The sequence below is a fragment of the Ochotona curzoniae genome, unplaced genomic scaffold, assembly GCF_017591425.1.
Source record: "Ochotona curzoniae isolate NIBS_2020 unplaced genomic scaffold, NIBS_Ocur_1.0 contig_2321, whole genome shotgun sequence".
Lineage (NCBI taxonomy): Eukaryota > Metazoa > Chordata > Mammalia > Lagomorpha > Ochotonidae > Ochotona > Ochotona curzoniae.
In genome coordinates, this window is record NW_024465421.1 from 18,180,123 (window position 1) to 18,202,586 (window position 22,464).

The 22,464-nt window shown below is 59.6% G+C and overlaps 1 protein-coding gene and 2 long non-coding RNA genes across 3 annotated transcripts; all 3 read left to right on the top strand.

Annotated features, from left to right (window-relative positions):
- The first annotated feature begins 10,993 nt into the window (after positions 1-10,993).
- LOC121151877 lies at positions 10,994-12,775 on the top strand. The gene is made up of 3 exons (XM_040973729.1): positions 10,994-11,127; positions 12,255-12,556; positions 12,721-12,775. The coding sequence occupies exons 1-3, from the start codon at positions 11,008-11,010 to the stop codon at positions 12,773-12,775; spliced, it is 477 nt and encodes a 158-aa protein (XP_040829663.1). The 5' UTR covers positions 10,994-11,007.
- A 3,821-nt stretch (positions 12,776-16,596) lies between these two features.
- LOC121152029 lies at positions 16,597-18,358 on the top strand. The gene is made up of 4 exons (XR_005883214.1): positions 16,597-16,803; positions 17,090-17,272; positions 17,418-17,510; positions 17,780-18,358. It is a non-coding gene; the product is annotated as an uncharacterized LOC121152029 (long non-coding RNA).
- A 339-nt stretch (positions 18,359-18,697) lies between these two features.
- On the top strand, positions 18,698-21,732 carry LOC121152030. Its single transcript, XR_005883215.1, has 4 exons — positions 18,698-18,990; positions 19,837-20,019; positions 21,189-21,394; positions 21,479-21,732. It is a non-coding gene; the product is annotated as an uncharacterized LOC121152030 (long non-coding RNA).
- The last annotated feature ends 732 nt before the right edge of the window (positions 21,733-22,464 follow it).

Genomic DNA, 22,464 nt, shown 5'->3' on the forward strand with positions numbered 1-22,464 from the left:
AGAAACTTGGCCATTTCAGCCCTTGCCCCTTAGAATTCAGTGTCTGCCACCAGAAGCTAGAACTTTGTACAAGGGAGGGGTCTTGTGCTGAGGGTCCTGTGTGACTGGGGGTGATGATTCGGGGTGTCCCAGGCTCACAGTACTTTCTGCTTCAGTTCCAGGACCTCCAGGTGTGGTCCATCGTGGGGTCTGAAGTGCAGCTTCTGGAGGAGTCAGAGAGTTGGGGGTAAGATGCCCAGCCACAGGTCCCAAGAAGTGACAGGGGCCCCTCTCTTATCCAAGAAGTGACAGGGGGTGAGGGGGCCCTCCCCCCGCCTCATCCAACCCCAGTGTCTGCTCCGCATTGCAGTGGGACCCCCATTCCCAAGTACTCTCTGCAAGGTAGTGCTGGGTGGGGACTGCCTGCTCCCTTCCCCCACGCTGCCCAGGTCCTCTCCCACCCCACCCGCGGTGACCCAGCCTGGAATTCTCTGTCCATGCCGTTTCCCAGGACTTCCTGTCCGCGCCTCAGTGGCCTCCCAGCCCAGCAGCCGGGAGACAGCCTCACCACTGATTCCTCTGCCTTTTTATATTGCAAATTCATTTGTTGGAAAACTAAAGGCTTTGTCCAGGGGTCCAGGGGCAGATGGCTCCCCGCTGAAAGGCCCGGGAGGGTCTCCTCCAAGGGGCCATTGTGCCCAGCTCCTCATCAGAAATGCTAAGTCTGGGGCAGGGGCGACGGCCCCCAAGGCCGCATTGACACATGCTATTCTGGAAGGGGCGGCGTCATGAGCTTTTCTCCCGCCCAGGCCTGGGCCCCTCCCCTCCCCCAACTCCAAGCTGTCTGCCTTGGTGGGGCACACCCCCCAGCTGAAGCAGGAGAGGAGGGGGCAGGGCCTCCCTGGGGAAGCAGAGGTGGGTCACTCATGGCCTCCAAGCTTCCACCTGGGGTCTTCTCCTGTTGAGGTGGTGGGGCTCCCCCCCCCCCAGCCCCAGTCTGGGCATCCTACACCCCAGGAAGGCCCTCCTACCTTGACTTGCTCTGTGGTTCCCACCAGCAGCTGTCCCCTATTCTGGGTCCTGTGGCCCCACGCAGGAGGGAAGGTCTATGTGGTTCCCACCTTGCCTCCGGGCATTGTGGGAGCAAGGGTGAACACCCCCAGAGTGGGCAGGCTTGGGAGCTCCTGGGTCGCCTTCACAGAGGGAGGAGACGTGTGCATGCACCCCAGGGGACACTGAGTTATCTGTAAGAGGGATGAAAGGGGCCAGGGAAGCATAGTGGGGGAGACAGTAATTTGTGGCTGTCTGGTGTGGTGTAGACATCCTGTGGCCTGTCTGTGACCTGCGTCCCAGAGGGGACTGGTCACTCTGCAGCTCCTTCTGGGGCCTCTGTCCTTATGCAGGTGGTAGGTTCCAAGAATGCTTCTCCCTCTGCACCTGTGGTCCTTCAGGTGTTAGCAGTCACAGCGAGGGCTGGTTGAGGCTGTCACCAGGACCCCAGAGCTTCATCTGGGTTCCCACATGGCTGTCAGGGGCCTCAGGACTTGAGCCATCTTCTGCTTTCCTGGACTCCCTAGAAGGGCAGTGGGTTGCAAATAAAACACCTGGGACTCGAACTGGTGTGCTCATAGGGCTGCTGATGCTGTAAATGGTGCGTTAGCCTATTGATCCACTATAGTGGCCCTGTGGACTATTAACTTTGTTTTCCGTGCACTTGTTGGAGTGCCTCGCAGGAGCTGACCGGCTCCGTTGGGTGGTCTGCTTTGGTTTTGATGCCAGTGTGTTTGCATGTCACATGCTCATCTGTCTCTTGCTTGGCTCAGGCAGTGACTGGGGTCTTGTTACAAGATGTGGCCAGCTGCCCCGTGTAATTGAAGGGAGCTTGATGTCCCCTGGTGGGGGTGGGCGTCCCTTAGTGGGGGTGGGTGTCTTCTGCCAGGGTGGGCGTCCCTTGGCAGGGCTGGGTGTCCCCTGCTGGGGTGGGCATCCTCTGATGGGGTTGGGCATTCTCTGGCGGGTGGGCCACCCTTTATCTGCTCATCCCATTGACAGGTTCATGGAGATTGCCAGTCTCTCATCAGCAGCAATGCTGGATGGTCCTGTGTCCTTTCCTCTTTCCTGATGTCTCGGTTATGTGGGAGGAAGTGCAGGTGGCATCTGGAGACAGCTCCCAGGGGCCCTTTGTGTTACCCCACCGTTCTTCCTCACGATCACCCCATTCTCTCCCGGATCCAGGTGACAGAGATGATGGCCATACAGCCCAGAGCAGCCTGCTGTATGAGTGCGAGGAGACACCAGGCCATGCCACGGCGGCCACAGCGACTGCGTTGGTGAGGGAGCTGTGCCTGGCTCCAGTCGGGAGCTTTGAGGTAAGCGGCTCCTACAGCCTCGATGGGACACCTCCTGCTGCCTGGTGTCTGGTATGACAGCTGCTACGTACGGCTGGGCACGTTGTGCATTGTACAACTATACCTGGCTGTGAAAACAAGGAAAGGGAGCAGGTCTCGATGGTGTGAGTGAAGCCGGTGCCCCAGGGGAGGCTGGGTACAAGCGGAGGAGAAGCTGTTTTCTCACCTGTCCAGGCCCCTGGGCTCGGGCCAGGCCTCCTCCAGCCACACTCTGCACCTGCAAGTGGCCACCAGGACCCAGGCCTCCCCAACCCCTGAAGTTCCCAGGGCTACAGTCCAGGGACAGACACTGCACAAGGCGGTCGTGGCCTGAGGGGACTCACGTGGCGTTGCCATGCCTGGTAGGTTCCTCTCTCCGTGGTGGTCAGCAGCATTGGTGAGGCTGCCATGGCCGTGCAGGGAGGTGCAGTGCGGGGAGGAGGTTGAGCACTGTCCCTCGGGCAGGGATGTGGCACATCACAGGCTGGGGGTCCACTAGGGTGATCCCCGGGAGTGGGGTTGGCTGTCAAGGCCCACCGCTGAGTTGAGGGGCTGAGACCCTTCCCTGAGATGAGGGCTGCATTGCCAGCTCTAGGGCTGAGGATGTGGGCATCGAGTCAAGTACATGCTGGGAGTGCCGGGCCTTGCTGACCTTGCCAAGGTCAGTTCTTCAAGGAACAGCCTTGTGCTCATGCCCATTTTGCAACTGAGGAAACTGAGGCACATAGGGTAGTGGAGCTATGCTTATGCTGGTAGGGGGCAGGTGATGGCCACTAGGTTTCTTGGTTGATTTCCTGGGCTTGATTGCTCTTGGCTGAATGTGTATGGCTGGGGCTGTCCAGTGTGTCACAGGCCACTGTGTGCCTCACGCCAGCATCACCCATGATGTCCTCAGTTACCCGACAACTATGGCTCTCAGATTTCCTGACCCCGGGGGCTACAGTGTGTCGGGGGGTGCCCAGTGGGTAGGGCCAAGGGGGAGCAGGGGAGGCAGACGCCTGGTGGTGTGGATGGGGGAGACCCCAGGGTGAGCCAGTCGGGGAGGGCTCCTCCTGGCAGCAGCAGCGGTCATAGCCACCCAGATCACAGGTACTAATGAAGCTCTGACTGTGTGCAGCCGTGGGTTCTAGAGCTAGCACGGACAGGCACACTCGTAAAGCGACAGCTTCAGATGTCCTGCAGGCTGGCTGTTAAACGTGGGCATTATTGGGTGCCAGGTTGGCAGGCAGCAAAAACCTCTAGGTCCTTAGAACTGTCGTTCCTGCCTGGTTATCAAAGCCACCATGTAGTGGAGGTGGCACTGTGTACTACTGCATGTTTCTCTCCGAGTCTCTTCAGCGACTGCCCTTGGGGACCTTGACATTGGCCCTGGCGGGGATAATCGCCATAGAGCTGGACAGACTGTCAGTCACAAGATGCTGTTTGGATGGTGGCTTAGGGCAGCTGTGGGGGCGGTGGTTAATGTGCCACTTAGAACACCTGCCACTTGGGCTCTGGCTCTGCTCCTGGGTGGCAGCCTCCTGCCAGTATGTCCCCTGGGGAGGCAGCAGCCCGTGGCTTCAGTACTTGGTTTCCCGTCACCCACGAAGGAAGCCTGGGTTGAGTCCCCATCTGCTGGCTTTATCCTGGCCCAACCTCAGCTGTTCCAGCCCTTGAGTCAGCAAATAAAACCTCTCTCTCTCTCTCCATTCCAAATACAAAATAGACAAAAGGAGTTTCAACAAGCACAGACTTAGGAGCTGCCTGGTCTGGCTTTAGGTCGGGATTGTGCAGAGCTTTTTTTTTCTTTTTTAGACTTATTTATTTTTATTGGAAAAGAAGATTTATAAAAAGGAGATACAGAAAGATTTTCTGTCAGCTGGTTTACTCCCCAAAAGCTGCAATAGCCAGTGCTGAGTCAATCTGAAGCCAGGAGCCAGGAGCTTCTTCCAGGTCTCCTGCATGGGTGCAGTGTCCCAAGGTTTTGGGCTGTCTTCCACTGCTTTCCCAGACCACAGGCAGGGAGCTGGATGGGAAGTGGAGCAGCCAGGATACACACCAGTACCCACATGGGATCCTGGTGCTTGCGAGGTGAGGATTTTAGCCACTAAGCCATTGCGCTGGGCCTGACCGTACAGTTTGGTATCACCCTGGCCGCTGTCTTACACTGTCCAAGTATCCCTTCCTTTTTGTGTTGCTAGGAGAGCTGGCTGACCCTCCTCAGGGGTGTGCGAGGGTGAGATGCCCTGATGTACATGAGGACTTAGAACAGGGCCTGATACTCGTGGGGTTGTGTCCACTGCTGGGCCTGAGTCACTGCTGGTGGTTAGGGGGTCGGCAGGTGTCTGGAAGGACATTTACACCTGCAGCTGCCCCAGGACAGGGAGTGTGTTCCTGGCTGGCCACAGCAGCAAGCAGCTTGGGCTAGCCTGGGACACACGGCTGGGGTCTGCCTTGCCACCTGTGTCCTGGGGAGCTGAGGAAGGAGTGCCAAGGTCGAGGCTGCCGGGTCAGATTCACAGCCCCTGGGTGAGGCTTGGCTTCCTCCGCGGTGCTCGGTCTGTGGGTTCAGGGCCAGGCAGCGGCAGTGAACCTGAGAGGGCCAGCAGGTGAGTTTCTCAGACTTGGCATCTCCTGAGATCTCTTGGGCACATGCTTTGACAGCACCCCTTATTTTTTGGTGAGGTTTGGGGCCCTGGGCACATGTGGTTACCATCACTGTTTAAAATCCTGGAAAAGAAGTTGTACATTTTAAATTAAAAATAGTGGGGGAAGTTGCTCCCTCACTAATGATGGGGACTGTGCTACAACTCTAGCTGTGATCACGGCTGTGTTTACTGAGTCAGCAGAGCCCACGGGCGTGGGCACCTCGGCTGGTATTTCCCCACCAGATACCCCTGTGGGGCAGCACACTCAGTAAGTGCGCAGTGGGCTTGTGCGCAGTGGGCCAGCCTGTGGGCTAAGGGCTGGGGAACTTAAGAAGCTGGGCACACGACCTGCTCATACAGGGTCTTGGAGCCAGAGGAGAAGGCACTAGTGATGTTCCCGCTTGTCTCTGGGTGCCTGGGGACTGTGGTTGGGCGAAATGAGCTTTCAGTTCTTCCATACTGATGGGAGAGTGGGGGCGGTGTCTCACACTACACCCTCGGATCCCAGGTGGGTGCTGAGAAAGGAAGCTAGTTCGCCATCACGCGCAGCGGGCTGGGGGCCTGGTCAAGGCCCAGCTCAGCTGCTCGCTGCCCGTGGGCCCCTGTGCAGGTTGCCATGCCTTTGGGAGCTGCGTCTCTGCCCCCTGTGAGGGGCGTGTGAGTCTGTTAACCACGGCCCCATGAGGTGTCATTCGCTGTGACGGTGGTCTCATGAAGGTGTCACATGCTGTGACAGTTTCCTGTTAGAAGGTGCTATTTGCTGTGGTGATGGTCCTGTGAGAAGGCGTTGCTGTCTGTGGCTGGGACCCTGCGAGAACTGTCACTAGCAAGAGGATTGTTGCGGTGGTGGTCCTGGGAGACAGTATCACTCGCTGTGATGGTGGTCCTTGTGAGGTGCTGTCACTCGCTGTCGTGGTGGTCCGTGTGAGGTGCTGTCACTCGCTGTTGTGGTGGTCCTATCAGATGGTGTCACTGTCGCAACGCTCCTGTGAGATGCTGATGGAGGTCCCTCGCTGTCCGCTGTCCTTTAGATGGTGTTCCTGGCTGTTACAGTGAGATAGACTTGCTCGACGGGATGGTGGCTCTGGGAGAGGTTGTCACCTGCTGTAGTGGGTGTCCTGTGAGAAGGGGTCACTTGTGATGGTGGCCCTATGGATCTGGTCACGTGTGGTGGTGGTCCTGTTAGAAGGTGTCGCTTGCTCTGATGGTGGTCCCGTGAGAAGGCATGGCCTGCTGTGACAGTGGTTCTGTAGACGCTGCTGCTGACTGTGGCACTGGTCCTGTGAGACAGTGTAGTTTGCTGCTGTGACAGTCTTGTGATATGCTGTCCCTCATTTTGGTGGTAGTCCTGTAAGACCCTGTTCATTGTTTAGTGTTCCCGTGTGATGGTGTTGCTGGCTGTGATGGTGTGTCTGTGAGACCCTGTAGCTCACTGTGATGGTGGTCCTATGACATGGCATTGCTGGCTGTGGGGGTGATCCTGTGAGATGTTGCCACCTGGTACTATTGGGTAGGTGCCATGTGTCATGTTTATGTAGGCACCTCATCTGTCATCAAGCTCAGTGGAGCAGTTGCTCAGGGTCATGTCCTACATGGGTTGTGCCCCTTGCTTTTCACCATGGGGCACTGGGCTTGGGTGCTGCCCCTTGGGAATAAATAGGTCCCTTGTCCCATGAAAAGCTAGCTCTGTCCGGTGGCAGACTGTTCCAGAAGCTCCCCAGGGCCTTCTGAGGCCCTGCGACAAGCTGGTAGCAGGGTAGGCAGGAACTCTCCCCAAGACCGGACCCCTTCCCACTGGTGCCCTCTTTTGAGGGCTATTTTTTATTTGAAAGGTAGAGTTAGAGAACTCACTCTTTCATTTGGACGGCTGTCATGGGCCAGCTGAAGCCAGGAGCTTCTTCCAGGTCTCCCCTATGGGTGGATGCACCCAAGGACTTGGGCCATTCTCTGATGCTTTCCCAGGTGCACCAACAGACAGCTGGTTCAGAAATGGAGCCCCCGGGATTCCAACTGGCGTCATGTGGGATGCCGGTGTCCCAGGCAGCAGTTTGACGTGCTGTGCCACAGTGCTTGCCCTGAGACCTGGATTGACATTCCTGTTCCCGGCCTCAGCCTGGCCCAGCCCTGACTGTTTAGGCCTTGTGAAGCCTGAACCTCAAAAGTGGAAGGGGCATGCCCTCTTTCTTCTGTCTCTGTCTCTTGTTCTCTGTGCCTGTTGAATGTCATTAGATTGCAGTGTGGACCTCGTGGTACCCCACTGGTGGCATCAGTGTGCACAGCGATGATGACAGCCACTCCATTTGTGTTTCTTGATGAGTGTCAGGTCAGCCTTCTGAGCCACTTCCTGAACTGTAGAATATTCTGGGGGCACGTCTTGCGACACACACCTGCTTTGTGGCTTGCCTTTTATTTTTGTATTCATCAGTAAGTTATGTTTGGCAGGTGTTTTACTTCTGATGAGAACTGGTTCTCTGTTCTGTTTTATTTATTTCTTTGTGGTTGTTGATTCTCGTATCCTGAGGAGCTTTGCCAATTGAGATTCTTAAAAGTATTTTTTCTGGAAGCTTTATATTTTGCTCTTACATACAGTGTAAGATCTGTCTTGAACTATTTCTTAAATTTTTTTTAAAAAGAATATTTATTTGAAAGAGCAACAGAGAAAGTCAGAGACGGAAGAGAAAGATGTTCCATTCCCTGGTTCACTCCTTAAAGAACTGCAGGGAGTGGCCAGTCGGGGCCGAGCCAGAGCCAGGAGCCAGGAGCCCCATCTGGGTCTCCCACATGGGTACACCCACTAGTTAGTTCACTTCCTAAATGGCCACAGTGGCCTGCAGCTGAGCCGATCCCAAGTCAGGAATCTTTCATGTCTCTCAGTAGGTGCAGGACCCAAGGCTTTGGGCCATGCTGCACTGCTTTCCCAGGCCACAAGCAGAGAGCTGGATCAGAAGTGAAGCAGCTAGCATACAAACTGGTGCCCATATGGGATGCCAATCCTGGCCAGTGGAAGATTAGCCTGTTGAGTCACTGCCAGCCCCAAGATGCTATTACTTACAGGGAAAACTCCCTCAGTTCTTTAAGGGTTGACAAGTTGTGTAGTTGCTTACCGTGCAGCCCAAGCACAGTCCCAGTAGACCAGTTGGTCACACCCAGAATTTCCCTCCTGCCATTTGTGGGCCGTCTGATGGTTCTGTTGGCCATTGCAGTGGTACCAGCAGTTCAGCAAGGTGAGATAAGTAGACTCACGGGCTGTGTGAGCCTTGGCATCTGGCATCGCCCACCTGGCAAGGTGGATCTGGAAGTTACTCGAGATGTTGGCACATGTTGGTGCCGGCTGACCGGTGGGTGGTTTTCATCGTGTGGACCGCAGGAGAGGTGCTGGATTACATTCGGTGTTGGCCATGGCGCATCAGGCTGGGCTTCGGTGGGAACAGATGGCCTCATTTTCTGTGGGTTAGCAGCTGGCAGGGGGATTGCCAAGGGTAGCGGAAGTTCACACCTAACTGGAGCAGAAGCCACTGGCCGACCCTGGCCGACCATGGCCCTCTGTGGTAGCAATGATGAGGTCATCATGGACGTGGTGGTCATGATGGTTTGGCCACAGGAGGGCGCACTGGAGCTACGAGCAAATGTCAGCCACGTGGTGCCCGCTCTCCAGAGACTGGGCCTGCCCCACACGAACCAGGTGAGATCTTCCTGGAACAGAGGCCCCGGGGCAGGTGCTGATGCTGGCTGGCTGGGTGGGTGATCCTCTCTCCCACCTAAGCCCTTTTCTAGAAGGAATGCCTTGTTTGGTCCTGCCTGTGCATCCTTGCTGTCCAGGGGTGGAGGGTGGGGAGGGTGAAGAAAGATCTGCTGGACTCCTTGGCACTTGCAGTGCCCAGGCCGGGGCTGTGAGGCCTTGTGGTGACCCTGCCTGGTCCCTGAGGGCCTCTTCCCCTGCTCACTCCTCAGCTGCTGCTGCAGGGCCTCTGGATCCCTCAGGAGGTGAGTGCCTCTCTGCGGCTGACCTGCGATGGTCAGGCCTGCTTGGTCCTTGAGGCCTGGGGCCAGAAGCAGGTGGACAGGTGAGGAGGGCTCTGAGGTACTGCTGGGAGGGAGAGGGAGGGGCTGGATAAAGTGACCCTGCCTGTGCATGGTGGTGCTGTGGGGTGGGGGGCAGGTAGGGGAAGTGGTGGAGTTGGGGGACACTCTGGTATAGCAACTGTTGCAGGGCCACGAGGCTGTGGGAAGAACGGGCTCCAGAACGGGCTCCAGAACGGGCTCAAGCATGGAGAGTCCGTGGGCTCCAGTTGTCCCAAGCCCTCCATCACAGCTGTCCGTCACAGCCCTCAGTTCAGGGGCCTGCTGGGGGATGGCACAGAGCTGGGAGCTCGTGCTTCTGTGGCTAGTTGGCAGGCCGCTGGCCCGGGGGGAGATTTGAAGCCCAAGTGAGGCTTCTGGGAGGCTCGGCCACTTTGACACACCACTGAGTTGGCGAGTTGAGCTGCCAAGAGTCAGAAAAGTCCAGTGGGCATGCTCAGCAGGGTGGTAAGGTACCCAAGGATCCAGGGTTCAGGAGAGGGGACACATCAGGGGGTGGTTGGGATCCCGCTGTGTAGATGCTACTGGGGCTCCCCCAGGGGCTGTGCTGAAGGGCTGCCCAGGACCACTCTTGATCCTTTAAGGAAACAGAGAAACCAAGGTTCACAGGGAGTGGTCAGGAATGCCCAGCCCTGACCTGTGCCCTGGCGGGTCCTCTATGGAGCCATGGATGGGTGCTGGGTGCTGGATGCTAGCTGTGGGCTTGGGCCCTAGGTCTGCTGTGGGACCATGGATGGGTGCTGAGTGCTGGGCTGGGTACTAGCTGCAGGCTCAGGCCCTCGGGTCCCATGGGCAGCTATTGATGGGTACTGGGCATTGGGCTGGGTACATCATGTCAGCTGCAGCCTCGCTCTCTTGCTTTCTCTCTCCTCCCAGCAAAGAGTTGCTACTCTCAGGCTGGCACCATCTCCCTGCCTTCCTGGGCCACTGTCGCAGCACAGCCTCCGCCATGGACCATGCTCCTAACCACTTCCAAATGTCCTGCCCAAGGCAGCAGGGGGTTGTGCAGCCCGGGCCTGCCAGCCCATGCTAACACCTGCACGTCTGCCAGCCACCCTTGGGAACCCCAGCTTCTCCAAACATACCCTGGGTATATTCATAAGTGCCTCCTTGTCCTGGACCAGAGCACCCTGATTGATGCCACCCTAGTCTGTCCCCTCTGGCGTGCACACTCCATCTTGATGCTCCCCCAACTTTGCTGCAGTTTCCCAGTTGCTCACTGGGCCCCTTGGTGCTCTCCCTTCCCACACCCCCCTCCCCACACCCTCCTCCAACAGGAAGGTTCTGAAGTGCAGAGCACGCCCCCTGTTGGGGAGATCCTGCCACTTCACTCCTGTTTGTCTGGGGTCTGTTGGCAACATCACCCACACTCTTTTTAAAAATGTTTTAAAATGTTTTCATCTTTATTTGAAAGACGGAGAGGGAGAGAAAACATTTTGGATCAGGAGTCAGTTTGGTTGCAACTTGATGCTCCCCAAAAAGCCGCCTTGTTACATGGCTACACCCATCATATGCGTGTCACCCCAAGCTGCTGCTGGCCCTGTCCAGTGAGGGTCCAGGGACCTGAGCATACTTGTATCTCACTAAGAAAGGGGTGAGACTCCAGAGGTGAGAAAGGTGCGGACAGAAGGAACCCGCAAATGCACCACACCAGCGTCCCCACTCCTGTGTGTGCTTCACCGGCCAGCTCACCGTCCTCCCCTCCTCGTTTTCGCCTCCATTACAACATTTGCGACTTTCCCTGAAACCCCACATTGTCCTTTCAATGCCGAACTCTCCGTTTGGAAACACCCACGCCACAAAACACCTGTCAGGTGCTTGCCTGGCGTGAGATTGGGGCTGCTCAGCAGAGTGGGTACCTGAGTGCACCTGCCAAGCAGCCCCCATTCCCCGCGCTGTGCTGTCTCCTGTCCCAGCTGCGAGCCCCCGAAGGCATGACTGAGGGTGTCCTGGGTGTCAGCGTGGAGGAGTACCGCCTCAACATCAGCATCAGGCTGGAGGCTGCGAGGGCCAGTGTTGCCAGCACCATCAGCCTGGAGCACACCTTCCCCCAGGTGTGTGGCCAGCTGGGGTCAGGACGGGGGGGACCTCTGGGGCAGGGGCTGGCAGAAGTGTAGATGGGATGGCAGGAGCTGTGGCAGCCTCTTCCTGCTCTCTGCTTCCTTCCTTGCTTTGGTGCGCAAATTAGGGCTGATGGGTCCTTGTTGTCAACACACACACTCACTCACTCACTCACTCACTCACTCCCGAGGCAGAGCAGGCAGTGGGGTGAGCCTGGGCAACTCCTGAAGGACCAGCACTTGTCAGCATGAGCCTCTTGGGGAGCAGTGGGCTCACAGCAGTGTGTGCAGAGGTCCTGGGCAGGAATGGACTCAGCAGTCAAGCAGCCAGCTGGGAGGAGGAAGTGACGCTGTCTGGTGCTGGGGGTTCCTGGGGTGGTGGTGGGGGGGAAGCAGAACCACTGGCTGCTGCGTGGGGAGCCTCCAGGTGGCAGTGCAGGAAGCTACCAGAGTGTGCCTGGCCAGGAGGATGCAGGGGTGAGGGTCTGAGAGCTGCTCAAGGGCAAATGTCACATCCAGCATGTGCTGCAGCACCCTCAAGGCCCGCCCCTTGGCTGCTGTGGCCCCCACCAGGCCCTGTGCCCTCTGTGGGCCTCAGACCTTCCGGGCGTTCGCCTTGATTTCCTCTGTGCGTTCCTCTGCCCTTTGCCCCTTTCTTGACCACACTCGCCCCCTCGCCCTTCTGTGTCTGCCACCAGCCCAGAGCCCCTGAGATGCAGAAACCAGGCTTGGCTGTCTGCACGCAGCTCTGAGCTGGCAGTTGGCCAGGGAGCGGCACACTCCCGCCAGTCTGGCTTTGGCAGCCCCTGCAGCATGTCCATTCTGCAGCCTGTGCCCTCTGCTGTTTCTGTGACCCCTCCCCCACTTCAGAGGTGAAGATGTTGAGGCACAAGGAGGGTGGGAACTTGGTCGGGGCTGCACGGCACAGGCAAGGTGCTGAGCACTGGCCATGCTCTGTGCAGGGCCTCCCTCCCGTGGCTCACACCTTCCCCTGCCCATTTTCTGCAGTTGTCCGGATACGTGGTGCCACCCAAGGAACTGCCACCCTTCTGGAACCTTCTTTCCCACATGGTGGTGTGCGCTGGGTTCTCAGGGACACCATCCAGGCTTTTCTTTTCCAGCTCTGGGTGCTGCCAGGGGAACTGGTGCTGCAGACTGCATACAGGCGCACTCGAGGCGCCCGTGAGCTGCGCCAGACGCTGCTGTGGGATGGCCGGGAGGTGGCCCTCAGTGGGAGCCTCTCAGGACTCTTCCTCAAGCCCCCTGGAAACCTCAGCCTGCAGGGTGTGGAGGCGGCAGCTGAGAGGGTCATCACCGACACACTTGGCATGCCGCCGCTGGGCACCTCCTTGATTTGTGAGCTCTGGCCTGTGGGATCCAACAGGAAACAAGTGGGCCCCAGGCTGTGCCCTAGGGGGAGTGGGCAGGGAGCATGGGAGCAGGGTAGGATCTGTGCAAGCAGGAGGAAGAGCAGGTGCAGGGCCTGCAAAGGCTACAGTCCTGGGAGCCAGGAGGAGGGAGATAGTATGAGAGGACGGGGTTTGTCCTGGGTGCGCTAAGGTGACAGGACCTGGTGGTCCCTGGTAGGCTGGGCAGTGACCCTGATGTGGCTTCCTGCAGCAGCCTCTGCCAGGAAGTATGAGCTCCAAGGGCTTTCTGCAAAGGGGTGTCCCTGCAGGGGCTCTAATGGGGGCCTGTGTAGGCTCTCCCTCTTCCCCCGCCAGGCTGTCACTGTGGGGAGCCTCGTGGCTTGGAGCCGAGCCCAACCTTCTGCCCCACTGGGCATGGGGAAGGAGTGCAGACGCCAGCATGGCTTCCTTCCCAGGGCCTTGTCTGCCACATGTACGCCTGGAGGAGGAGGAGATGGGTGGGGCCTCCGTAGGCCCAGATGCCTGTGTGTTCATGCGCACGTGTAGGGGCATGTGTCCATCGCTGCCCTGGGCCAGCAGAGCCACCTGCAGGCCCACACTGCTACAGATCCAGGAGCTGGCAGGTCAGAGGGTGGCTCTCTGGTGTGGGTGTCAGCCTTGGCTCACACCCCTGTTCCCCCTTCCCCGTGTGTCCCCTGCCCAGTGGAGCTCGCCCACCAGCTGCTGCTCCCCCTGCCCTGGCAGTGCAGCCTTGGCCTCTCCTTGGAGCGCTTGGGTGCCAGCCGCCGGGACTGCCTGGCTGTCAGCTGGGATGGCAGGGACCAGGTAAGTGGATAGAGGCCCTGGGTAGGGCTGGGCTGTACTCTACAGCTTGAGGGGCGACCCTTGGGGTCCTGGTCTGCCAGGAGAGCCTTATCCAGGGCCAGACATGAAGTGGGAACCTGGTGCCTAGCCCCAGGGTGGTGGCAACAGTTGTGGGTAGAGCTTCTCCGTGTTGGGCCCTACTGCTGGCCCTGGCACCAGGAGATCGTGGGGCGGGGCTGTGGGGGACGACTCAGGTGTGGGAGGAGGGCTGAGTCACTGCCATGCACACTCTGCCTCAACCGCCACACCTACCGCTTCCAATCCCGTCTATCTCATGGCAGCCTGGGCATCACCTGCCTTCCAGGCCTTGGTTCTCTCCTCTGTGAAAAATGGGCTGGCATCCCCCCAGGCTGGGGTTTGGTGCTTGGGGCCAGCTATCCTCACACCCTTGACCTTGTTGAAGGCTGTGTGTAGTTGTGGGATAGGCGGGGGGACGGTCAGCGCATCGGGGCAAGGTGACCACCTGGCCCATCCCCTCTCAGGTGCTGCTCTCCTTCTCTCTGTACCTTGGGCAAGGCCAGCTGGCCGGCCGCCTGGACCTGGCTCACCCCTGCAACCTCTCCTGGCAGCGAGTGCAGCTCACGGCGCTGGCTGAAGGCAGGGGCAGCAAGTGGAGCCGGCAGGGGAGTGTGGGGGTAAGGGGAGCAGGCCCCAGGACCTTGGAACCACAGGGGCTCCAGGGCCTTGTTAAGTGCCTGCTGTGTGCTGGGTGGTCTTTGAGAGACACGTACTCGAACCCGGGAGGCTCCCGCTATAACGACGGAGGTGAGTTGTAAGCTTGTCAGCGGGGTTACCATCCACGGTTGTGTGGCTGGCGGCAGGCAGCATTTAGCAGGGGGAGGGCACAGGTGGCCCCGGCCACTGAGTCTCAGATTTTGCCTCTGAAATGGAGAATGGTAGATGAGCTGTGTACCTGGAGGCCCAACCCCAAATTCAGGCCAAAGGAATGAGTGGAAAAAGACATATGGTGAGAAGCACTGTGAAGGGAGGGACAGTGGCTGCTGTGATGGACAACGGCAGCCAGGGGGCGGGGTGTGGAGGACCACCTGTGGTGGGGCTCACGCCTGTCCACCTGGCATCTGGAACCCCAGGACTGGGTGTGGAGTCTGGGGCGGTTTTCATAAAAAGCCCTGGGCTCCCGCAGAGAAGGTAGGGTTGAGTAGAGGGGAGCAGTTAACTTCTCCCCCTGACCCCTCCCTGCCTGTGGCCAGGACCTCTGTCCCACGCAGGTGCAGCTCACATGGGATGGAGGACAGCCCCTGACCCTGCAGCTCACCTGGGCCAACAGGTCCTTGGCTCATAGCACCACCTGGGCTGGCTGCCTGGCTGCCTCCCCAGGCCAGGTAGGCATGCGTGGGCTGCACAGCCGAGCTGAAAGTGGGGCTCCCACGGCTCCATTCCCTGACCCCAGCCTGCAAGGTCATGATCCTGTTCCTTTGACAGCTGCAGCATGCCTGGGGCTTGAGCTTCCTCCAAGCCTGTGGGGCCCTGACACAGACCCCAGCCGTGTTTAGCCAGGGGCTGCACCTGTCCTGGGACCAGTACATGGTGCGGCAGAACCTGACTTGTGAGGGGAGGTTCCGGGTTCCAGGGATGGCTCTACTTACGGAGCCAGGACGATTTACTTCCTCTTGGGGACGCTTGGTTTTTTCATCTGTAATATGGGTGCAGTAGTCCTCGGCTAGCATGAGCTGAGTGCTCAGACCAGCCCTGGAATCTTCTCTCCGCTGGCACAGGCTCTGACCCTACCCTCTGCCGTCTTATTCCAGAAGCCTCAGCCGCTGGGGGAGAGCAAGATCCACGTCGAGGCGGGGCTGCAGCACCCTGTGTGGAGCTGAGCTCCTGGGGAGAGGAGGAGACCAGCTCCACGCCTTGGCTGCCCGCCTCCCAGCCAGTGATGGGGCGAGTGCCCTGGGAGGGGCGCTGGCCCTCTTGGAGCACCCTCTGGTGGCAGACCGGGGAGGTACAGCGAAGGAGCAGGGACCCCCGGGTGAGAGGCGAGGTGACCGCCAGGTGCTTGTCTTAGTGATGGCTTTGGTGGCCATGTAGGAGAGGGGCTTCGGCCGCCCTCCTGAGGGAGCTGGGCAGAAGCAGCCGCCGACCTCTGACCACGGCTGTTTCTCTGTAGGGTGCCCTGGGCCACGCTGGGCTGCCCATGGGTACCTTGTGCCAGTAAGACCTAGTCCCAGAACCCGGCCTGTATGGCTGTCTGACCCTCCGCAACCACAGCCGACCTCACTCGCCCGACTTCTCCGGGGAGCTGCAGGTGGGTAGCCGGGACTGCACTGCTGGAGCCCGCACTGGCTGGGATGGCCCTGTCCTCTGGTGGTCATGCTTGGAGCTGCAGGCAGACTTCACCAAGGCTCCGTCCCAGCTCTGCCCACAACAGGCCCTTCCTGTCACCAGGAGGTTGTGTCTGCCCTGCTCGGGGCCTGGGTCGGCTTACCACCTTTCCTACTTGCAGTTGCACACTTGCGGAAGGGTGGGGCTGTGCATGCTGCTGGCCCGGAATAGGGCTAGGATTAGTGGTGGCTGTTGCTGGCACTGACCTTGGGAAGGGGCTCTGGGGAGTGAGCAGGTAGAGATGGGCCCTGGTCCTCTCCCCAAACTGTGTGGCCACCTTAGAAGGGCAAGTTTCACAGGTGCTCGGTGGGGTGCTGGGCACTGAATGGGCACACAGCAGGTGCTTGGTGGGGTTCTTCTCCTTCCTGGGTCAGGTGACCTTTACCTGGTAATCTGGCCTTCTTTGAGCCTTGTTTTTTCCCCCCTGTTTAATGGGAACATGTGGCTTCCCTTTTGGAGCCGTTGGAAGATGCTTGCCCATGTAGTGCTCACGAGGGGCTGCTGCCTCCCCGACACCCCTTCCCTCCTGGGCCAGGCAGCCACAGCCATGCAAGGAGCTGTGCTTTCCCAAGTTCTGCTTCTCTGCAGTTGGTGAAAGGTCCCAGCACCACCTGTGTCCCTGGAGCCCGAGTGCTAGGCACCTGCGTGGCAGTCATGTTCCTCTCGCTGGCTTAGGAAGCCTAGATGTTGGGAATGTTTATAAATGCTGCTACCCAGGTCCCCAGGCTGGGCCGGGCAGTGGTGGGGTCTTCAGCTATTGGGATAGCAGCAGCTGCCAGGCAGTGGGCTCCATGGATACTTTGCTGAATGCCTGGTGGAGGTGTGTGTGTGGGGGGGTGTTGGGCTTGCCGTCCACGGTCTGCAGAACCAGCCCCCCTCCAGCCCCTCTGAAGCCTTTGCTTTCCCTTCCCACCCGTACTGTAGCTGCGCGACCCCAGGGCTCAGCACATGGGCCTGAAAGGTCACATATCCACCTCTGCTTCCCAGAGTCTGGTCCTGCTGGAGGGTGCTGTGGGCCGCCAGGCTGACAGGGTGCAGCTGTCAGTGTCCCGGGCCCTGCGCTGTCCAAAGGTCTCCTTGGTCCACAACAGGAGTGAGTGGAGCGGGGCAGGGTGGGATCGGGGTGCTGAGAGCTGGGATGATGAAGTGGGGCCAGGGAAGCCATCAGGAGCACCTGGGGAGTGACCCCCGGGAAGTGGGCATGGGGGAGAGGGCCATCAGGTGGCTGCACAGCTGGCAGGTGGATCAAGCCCAAGGCCTTGTAGTGCTAGGGCCCCAGGGCTTTGCCCAGAGTCACGGGGAACCCCAGGAGGCTGTGCCATGTGGGAGGAGGGTGGGGGAAGACAAGGATGCAATCTCAGGTCCTTTCCTGGCCCCAGGGAGAAGAGACAAGCGCGTGGTGCTGCGGGCATGTGCCCACAGGTGGGCAGTCAAGGTGGAGGCTCTGCTCCAGGGTAGTGGGCAGCCTGTGCAGCACCTGGGCCACCTCAGCCTGCAGGCTGCCAACCAGTCTCCTCCTGGCTGCCCAAGGCTGCTCAGGGACCCTGCTGGGCCATGTGGAGGTGAGGAGGCTGGGCTGGGGGCGTGGGGTGGGGCGCGCTGAGGCCATGCTGATGGTGGGAGCCCCAGGCACACAGCACCGTGCTGGGCACCTGCAGCTGGGTAGAAGACCTGTCCATGTCAGGAACCTGTGCCCCCGCCCCACAGTCCAGGATTGCTGCCATGGGATCGCGAGTGTGGGCCCTGCTGGAGGAGGAGATCCATGGCATGGCCACCTACCTGAGAAGGGTCCAGCTCCTGGTGGGTGTACGTGCTGGATGGAGTGTGAGGAAGGCTGGGGGTCTCTGCGGGTACACATGCTGGATGGAGTGTGAGGAAGGCTGGGGGTCTCTGTGCGGGTACACATGCTGGATGGAGTGTGAGGAAGGCTGGGGGGTCTCTATGCGGGGAGTCCCCTCTGGCCTGAGTTCTGACTCTTGCTGACTAGGCACTCTTCCCCAGTCATAAGCTTCTGGAATGTTATGTGTCCTATCTCCCTTTCCCTGACCCCTGCCTTGGTTTCTCTGCAGCCAGTAAGGGCCACGGATGACGTGGTGGGCCACCTGCTGCAGCTATCCCAGGCAGGACTGGAGGCTGTGCAGGTGAGTGGTCAGGGGGGCAGCAGCCACATGGGCTGGGAGCCAGGCCCTGCAGGTGCTGACGTGGGACCTGCCCCTCTACCTGGAATGGCTGCAGGGGGCGCTGGAGCAGCTGCGGCTAGAGCTGAACCGTGAGTGTGGGGGCAGCTGCAGTTCCGGCCACAGAACTTGGCGAGGCTCACTGCTATGGGACTCCAGGGCGGGTTCCCGGCTCTGCAGGGCGCCTTGTGTGGCCATGGGCTTGGGAGGGCCTCCCATCCTGGGCCATAGCCAGCTGTGACACCCCCTCCACCCCCAGAGCGCTCCTGCTGGGGCTGCAAACCTACTTTCTCTACTACCCAGGGGCCCAAGGCTGAGCCCTGGCCCAGCTGGGAACTAAGCTCAGAGGAGATGCCCACCCCCCAACCCTCGCCCTTCCCTGGCCAGGTCAGACGAGTGACAACACCTTTATCCCTGGTGGTGGTGGCTGACCAGGAGCCTGTCCTGTGGTACTGCAGCTAGGACTTGCTGCAGCGGGAGGCCAGAGCAGGGTCATCTGGGACCTCCAGTCTGGTGTCAGCACACCTCCAGCACTCCCTGCCCCAAAGAAGCAGTGGATCGTGAAAGTCCAAGTCCTGTGTGGTCTGCTGGGCATCTAGCAGTCCTCGCACCTCGGCCAACCCTTAAGGCTTCCAAAAGGAAAGGCTCCAAGGCCACAGCAGACAGCACTAGACTGGGTGGAAGCCAGGAGCCTGCAGCTCCATCTGGGCCTCACACACGGTGCAGGGGCCCAAGCACTTGGGCGGTTCTCTGCTGCCTTCCCAGACGTTAGGATATTACTGTGGCAGGCCCCCTGGCCATGCTGCAGGAAGCCTACCTGGAGGTGACGCTGTGGCCCCTGGAGGAGGTGTGGCGGGAGTGGGCCGAGGAGAGCATACAGCTGCTGGGCATCTGGGTTCCCAGGTCCATCGAGGGCGCCCTGGAGCTGCTGAGGTGGGACCAGGACAGGTGGAGGGGGCTCAGCTGCAGGAGGATGGCCCTGACGGCTCGTGCCCTGTCCCGCAGGCCCTCCAGCAGACCCTGACCTGGGTCGAGACCACACTCGCACGGGCGCTGAACCACCTATGTCAGCCCCTGCTGCATCCCTACAGCTTCTCAGCTCGGTGAGACACCTCTGTCCAGGGGAGGCTCTCCTGGGTGGGGGTGCGGAGGGTAAGCAGGTACAAGGCGGACAGGACCACATCCAGGGCCTGCTGCGCGGCACACACTCTATTTCATCATCCTGATTTATTATTTTTTTTTTTTTTCTGAAAGAGAGCAGGGGAGAGCAAGAACTTCCATCTACTGGTTTACTCCCCAGAGAGCCCCGGGTTGGAACTGAGCTAGTCAGGAGCCAGGAGCTTTTTCCAGGTCTTCCGCTTTGGCCCAAAGCCTTGAGAACCTGTACCCATTCTCCTCAGCTCTCCCAGGCCACCAGCAGGGAGCTGGATGGGAAGTGGGGCTGCCGGGATTAGAACCGGTGCCCATATGGGATCCCAGTGAACTGCTAGGCCACCGCGCAGGGCCCAAGGTCCAGTTTTTATATAAAGGTTTTCACCACACGAGGCTGTCTAGGGCTTCCTGGAACAGACCCTGCTGGCTGTAGTTGGGTCTGAGCTCTTCTGCTTTGCAGCATCTGCCATCTGACACAGATAATCACCGGGCAGGACAGGGGTGGTGGTTAGGGTGAGCGCATGGCACGGGGCCTGGCCCTGGGGTGAGCCAAGGTCGGGTGTGCTGTGCCTTGCACACGTGTTGAGAATAAAGCCTGGGGGAGGATTCCTTCCCCAAGGGGCAGAGAGCTCCCAGTCCCAGGATCCTTGGGCCCTGTTTTCAAAGCCCCAGCCATGGACTGGCACCCCCACTGCCACTCCAACCTGTATTGCATGGCCTAGCCCCAGGCCCTTCACTCAGTGTTTCCCAGCCAAGGCACCTAAAGCAGCCAGCAGATCTGACTGTCTTCCCTGCAGGAACTTCTCAGTGCTAGTGACGGTGGCTGCTGCCCGCGGGGGATGGGCCCTGGGATGTGGCCCGGGTGACCAGCTACCCAGTGGAGGAGCAGCTGCTGCGCCCACTTCGGTTGCTCTACGGGGCCAATGTGCCCGCCCTGTTCTATGGGCTCCGCCACCGCCTGCTGGGGAGTCCCCTGCAATGTGAGTCCTGCCCCTGTGCTCCCTGGGGTGGGGGCCTAGGGGAGGCCCTCCTAGGCCTGGCCTGGTCCAGAACATATGTGGACTTCCTGAGGTCATCTGGGGCCCCAGCTGTGGTTTATGTCCAAGAGCCAGGGGAGAGGGGTGCATGCTAGAGGTCTGGGCCAGCTTGCTCCCAGAGGACCCTGCTGGACTTCCTCGGGCAGCCGGAAAGCTGCTAATTGAGCCCAGACTCCAGGGTGAGGCAGGGCTTGTGGCCAAGGGCCGTTGGGGGACCGGATGTGGTGCTGGGGGAGCGTGCGCTGGCTCCTGCCCGCTGTGGGGTGGGGTGGGGTGGGGCTGCCAACCTCTCTGGACCCTGTGAAGTCCAGATTCAAGCAGGGTGTGGACCAGGAAAGCAGCTCACGTCTGGGTGGGGGTGCTGCACCACCCCGGCTATGCTGTATGCATGACAGGCACCAGCCTGTGCTGGCCTTGGCCTGACCTGGGCCCTGCTGCAACTTGCTGAGGTTGTAATAGGCTCCACTTGTATGCCAAAGGCAGTGCCTCCTGCCCTGCCCACAGGCAGACTGGGTGAGGGGAAGACAAGAGAGCTTGAGAAAGAGGGCTTCCTTTTGCAGACCTTGAGGGGGTCTGAGCCAGGCCCTTGCCTGGTGGCTGATGGTGCCTTGGCCTGTGGGCTTAGAAATAGTTCCGTGTGCCCGCAGCCCTCCTGCCCTGCAATCCCTATGCCTTGCCTTGGGCTATTCTCAGTGCTCCACTCGCTGCCTGTGTTTGGTTTTAAGATATATCTTTACTTGAAAGTATCTTCCATCCAACAGGCTGGCCCCTCAAAGAGCTGCAATGGCCAGAGCTGAGCCAGCTGGAAGCCAACAGCCTGGGTTTCTGCTCCCAAGGGTAGCTGTCTGTCACCTTGGGTTTTAGGTAATTTTTACCACCCTGAAACTGTGACCCTAACCCCACCCCCAGCAACCCCCAAACTGTTATGTCTGAATCTGCACACCGCTTTCACCTGCTGTCATGAGCTATGACTTAAGCATGACGCTTCTAGGACTCGCCTGGGTCACAGCAGCCATCTCAGTCTTGGGTTGGTCAGAAAATTTGAGGTTCTCTGGACACTGGGATGGGGTCCTAGGGTTCTGACTCACCCGTCTGGGGCCTCTTCTCTCCAGACCATGCTGTGGTGGCTGGGTCCTGGCACGTGGTGACCTTTGACAGCCAGGTGTGGAGTCTCGGTGCCCGCTGTGGCAGCCTCGTGCTGGCCCAGGACTTGGCACATGACACATCCATGCTAACGCTGAGCTGGGACAACTCCGGGCTTGCAGCCCTGTCCGTGGGGCTACCGGACATGTCCCTCATTGTGTACCCTGCGCTGAAGGTGAGTGGGAGGGGATGGGGGCGCCCAGTCTCACCTGTCCCCTGGTGGACAGGATGTCTTGCTCAGCCCCTTGGTGGCACACAGGCCTACACCCTGCTGCCATGGCAGAGCTGTCCTGCCCCAGGACTGCCTCCAGCCACCATAAGGAGGGACAAGGCCCGGGTTGAGCTGAGCAGCGAGGATGTTTTCTCCATCTCCTGTGACCTACAAGCTGGCCTCTGCGGCCTGACTCTGAGTCTGAGCCTCGGGCCTTGGTGCTGGCCTGAAATGGCTGTTCTACACTGCCAGTCTCCTGGGTGGAAGGCGAGGCATGCCACCCTATTGTATTCCCACCGTCCCTAGCAGGCCCCAGGGTGTGGGCACTCAGGAGTAAGTAGCCTTGAGGGCTCAGCCTCGGGACAGATGGACACAGGGTGGCCTTGCTGCCTTGGTCACCTCCATGCTGTGACCACCCCAGGGGTGGTATGACATTTATGTCCTCTGCTCTTCCCAGTTCGACCCCAGTGACAGATGTCAGATGCATTGGCTGGAGTTGAGTCTCCCTTGGGCTTCCCTGGTTCCTTAGCTGCAGGGCAGGAGCTGGAGCCCCCTTTCCTAGCAAGGACCCTTAGCTGGAAGTGGGCTCTGCCTCAGCCTCTTCACCTAGAGGTGGCCCCAGGCCCAGCCAGGAGATCACCAGTGCGGTTTCTTGGGACAGTTCAGAGCCAGACCTGAGGGTGGGAGTCAGGGGACATGAGCACTTTGGCCCTGTAGGTGCATCAGCTGGCCTTTTGGGCACCAACACCAACGAGGCAGGAGATGAGCTGCTGCTGCCATTTGGCACAAAGGCCAGCAGCCTGGAGGAGCTCACCCAGGCCTGGCAGGTCTGACCGGGGCTCCAAGGTAGATGTGTTTCTGGGAGGGTGGCACCCAGCTGGGAATCCCTGAGAACTGCTGGTTCCAGAGCCCAGGGCCGTACAGGTGACCTGTCCCTGCCCGGATGAGGGGCAGCTCCTCTGAGGCCAATGTACTTGGGGGTCTGCACCTACAGAGGAGACTTGGCGACTGTGCTCAAGTCAGGGCCCCGCCTG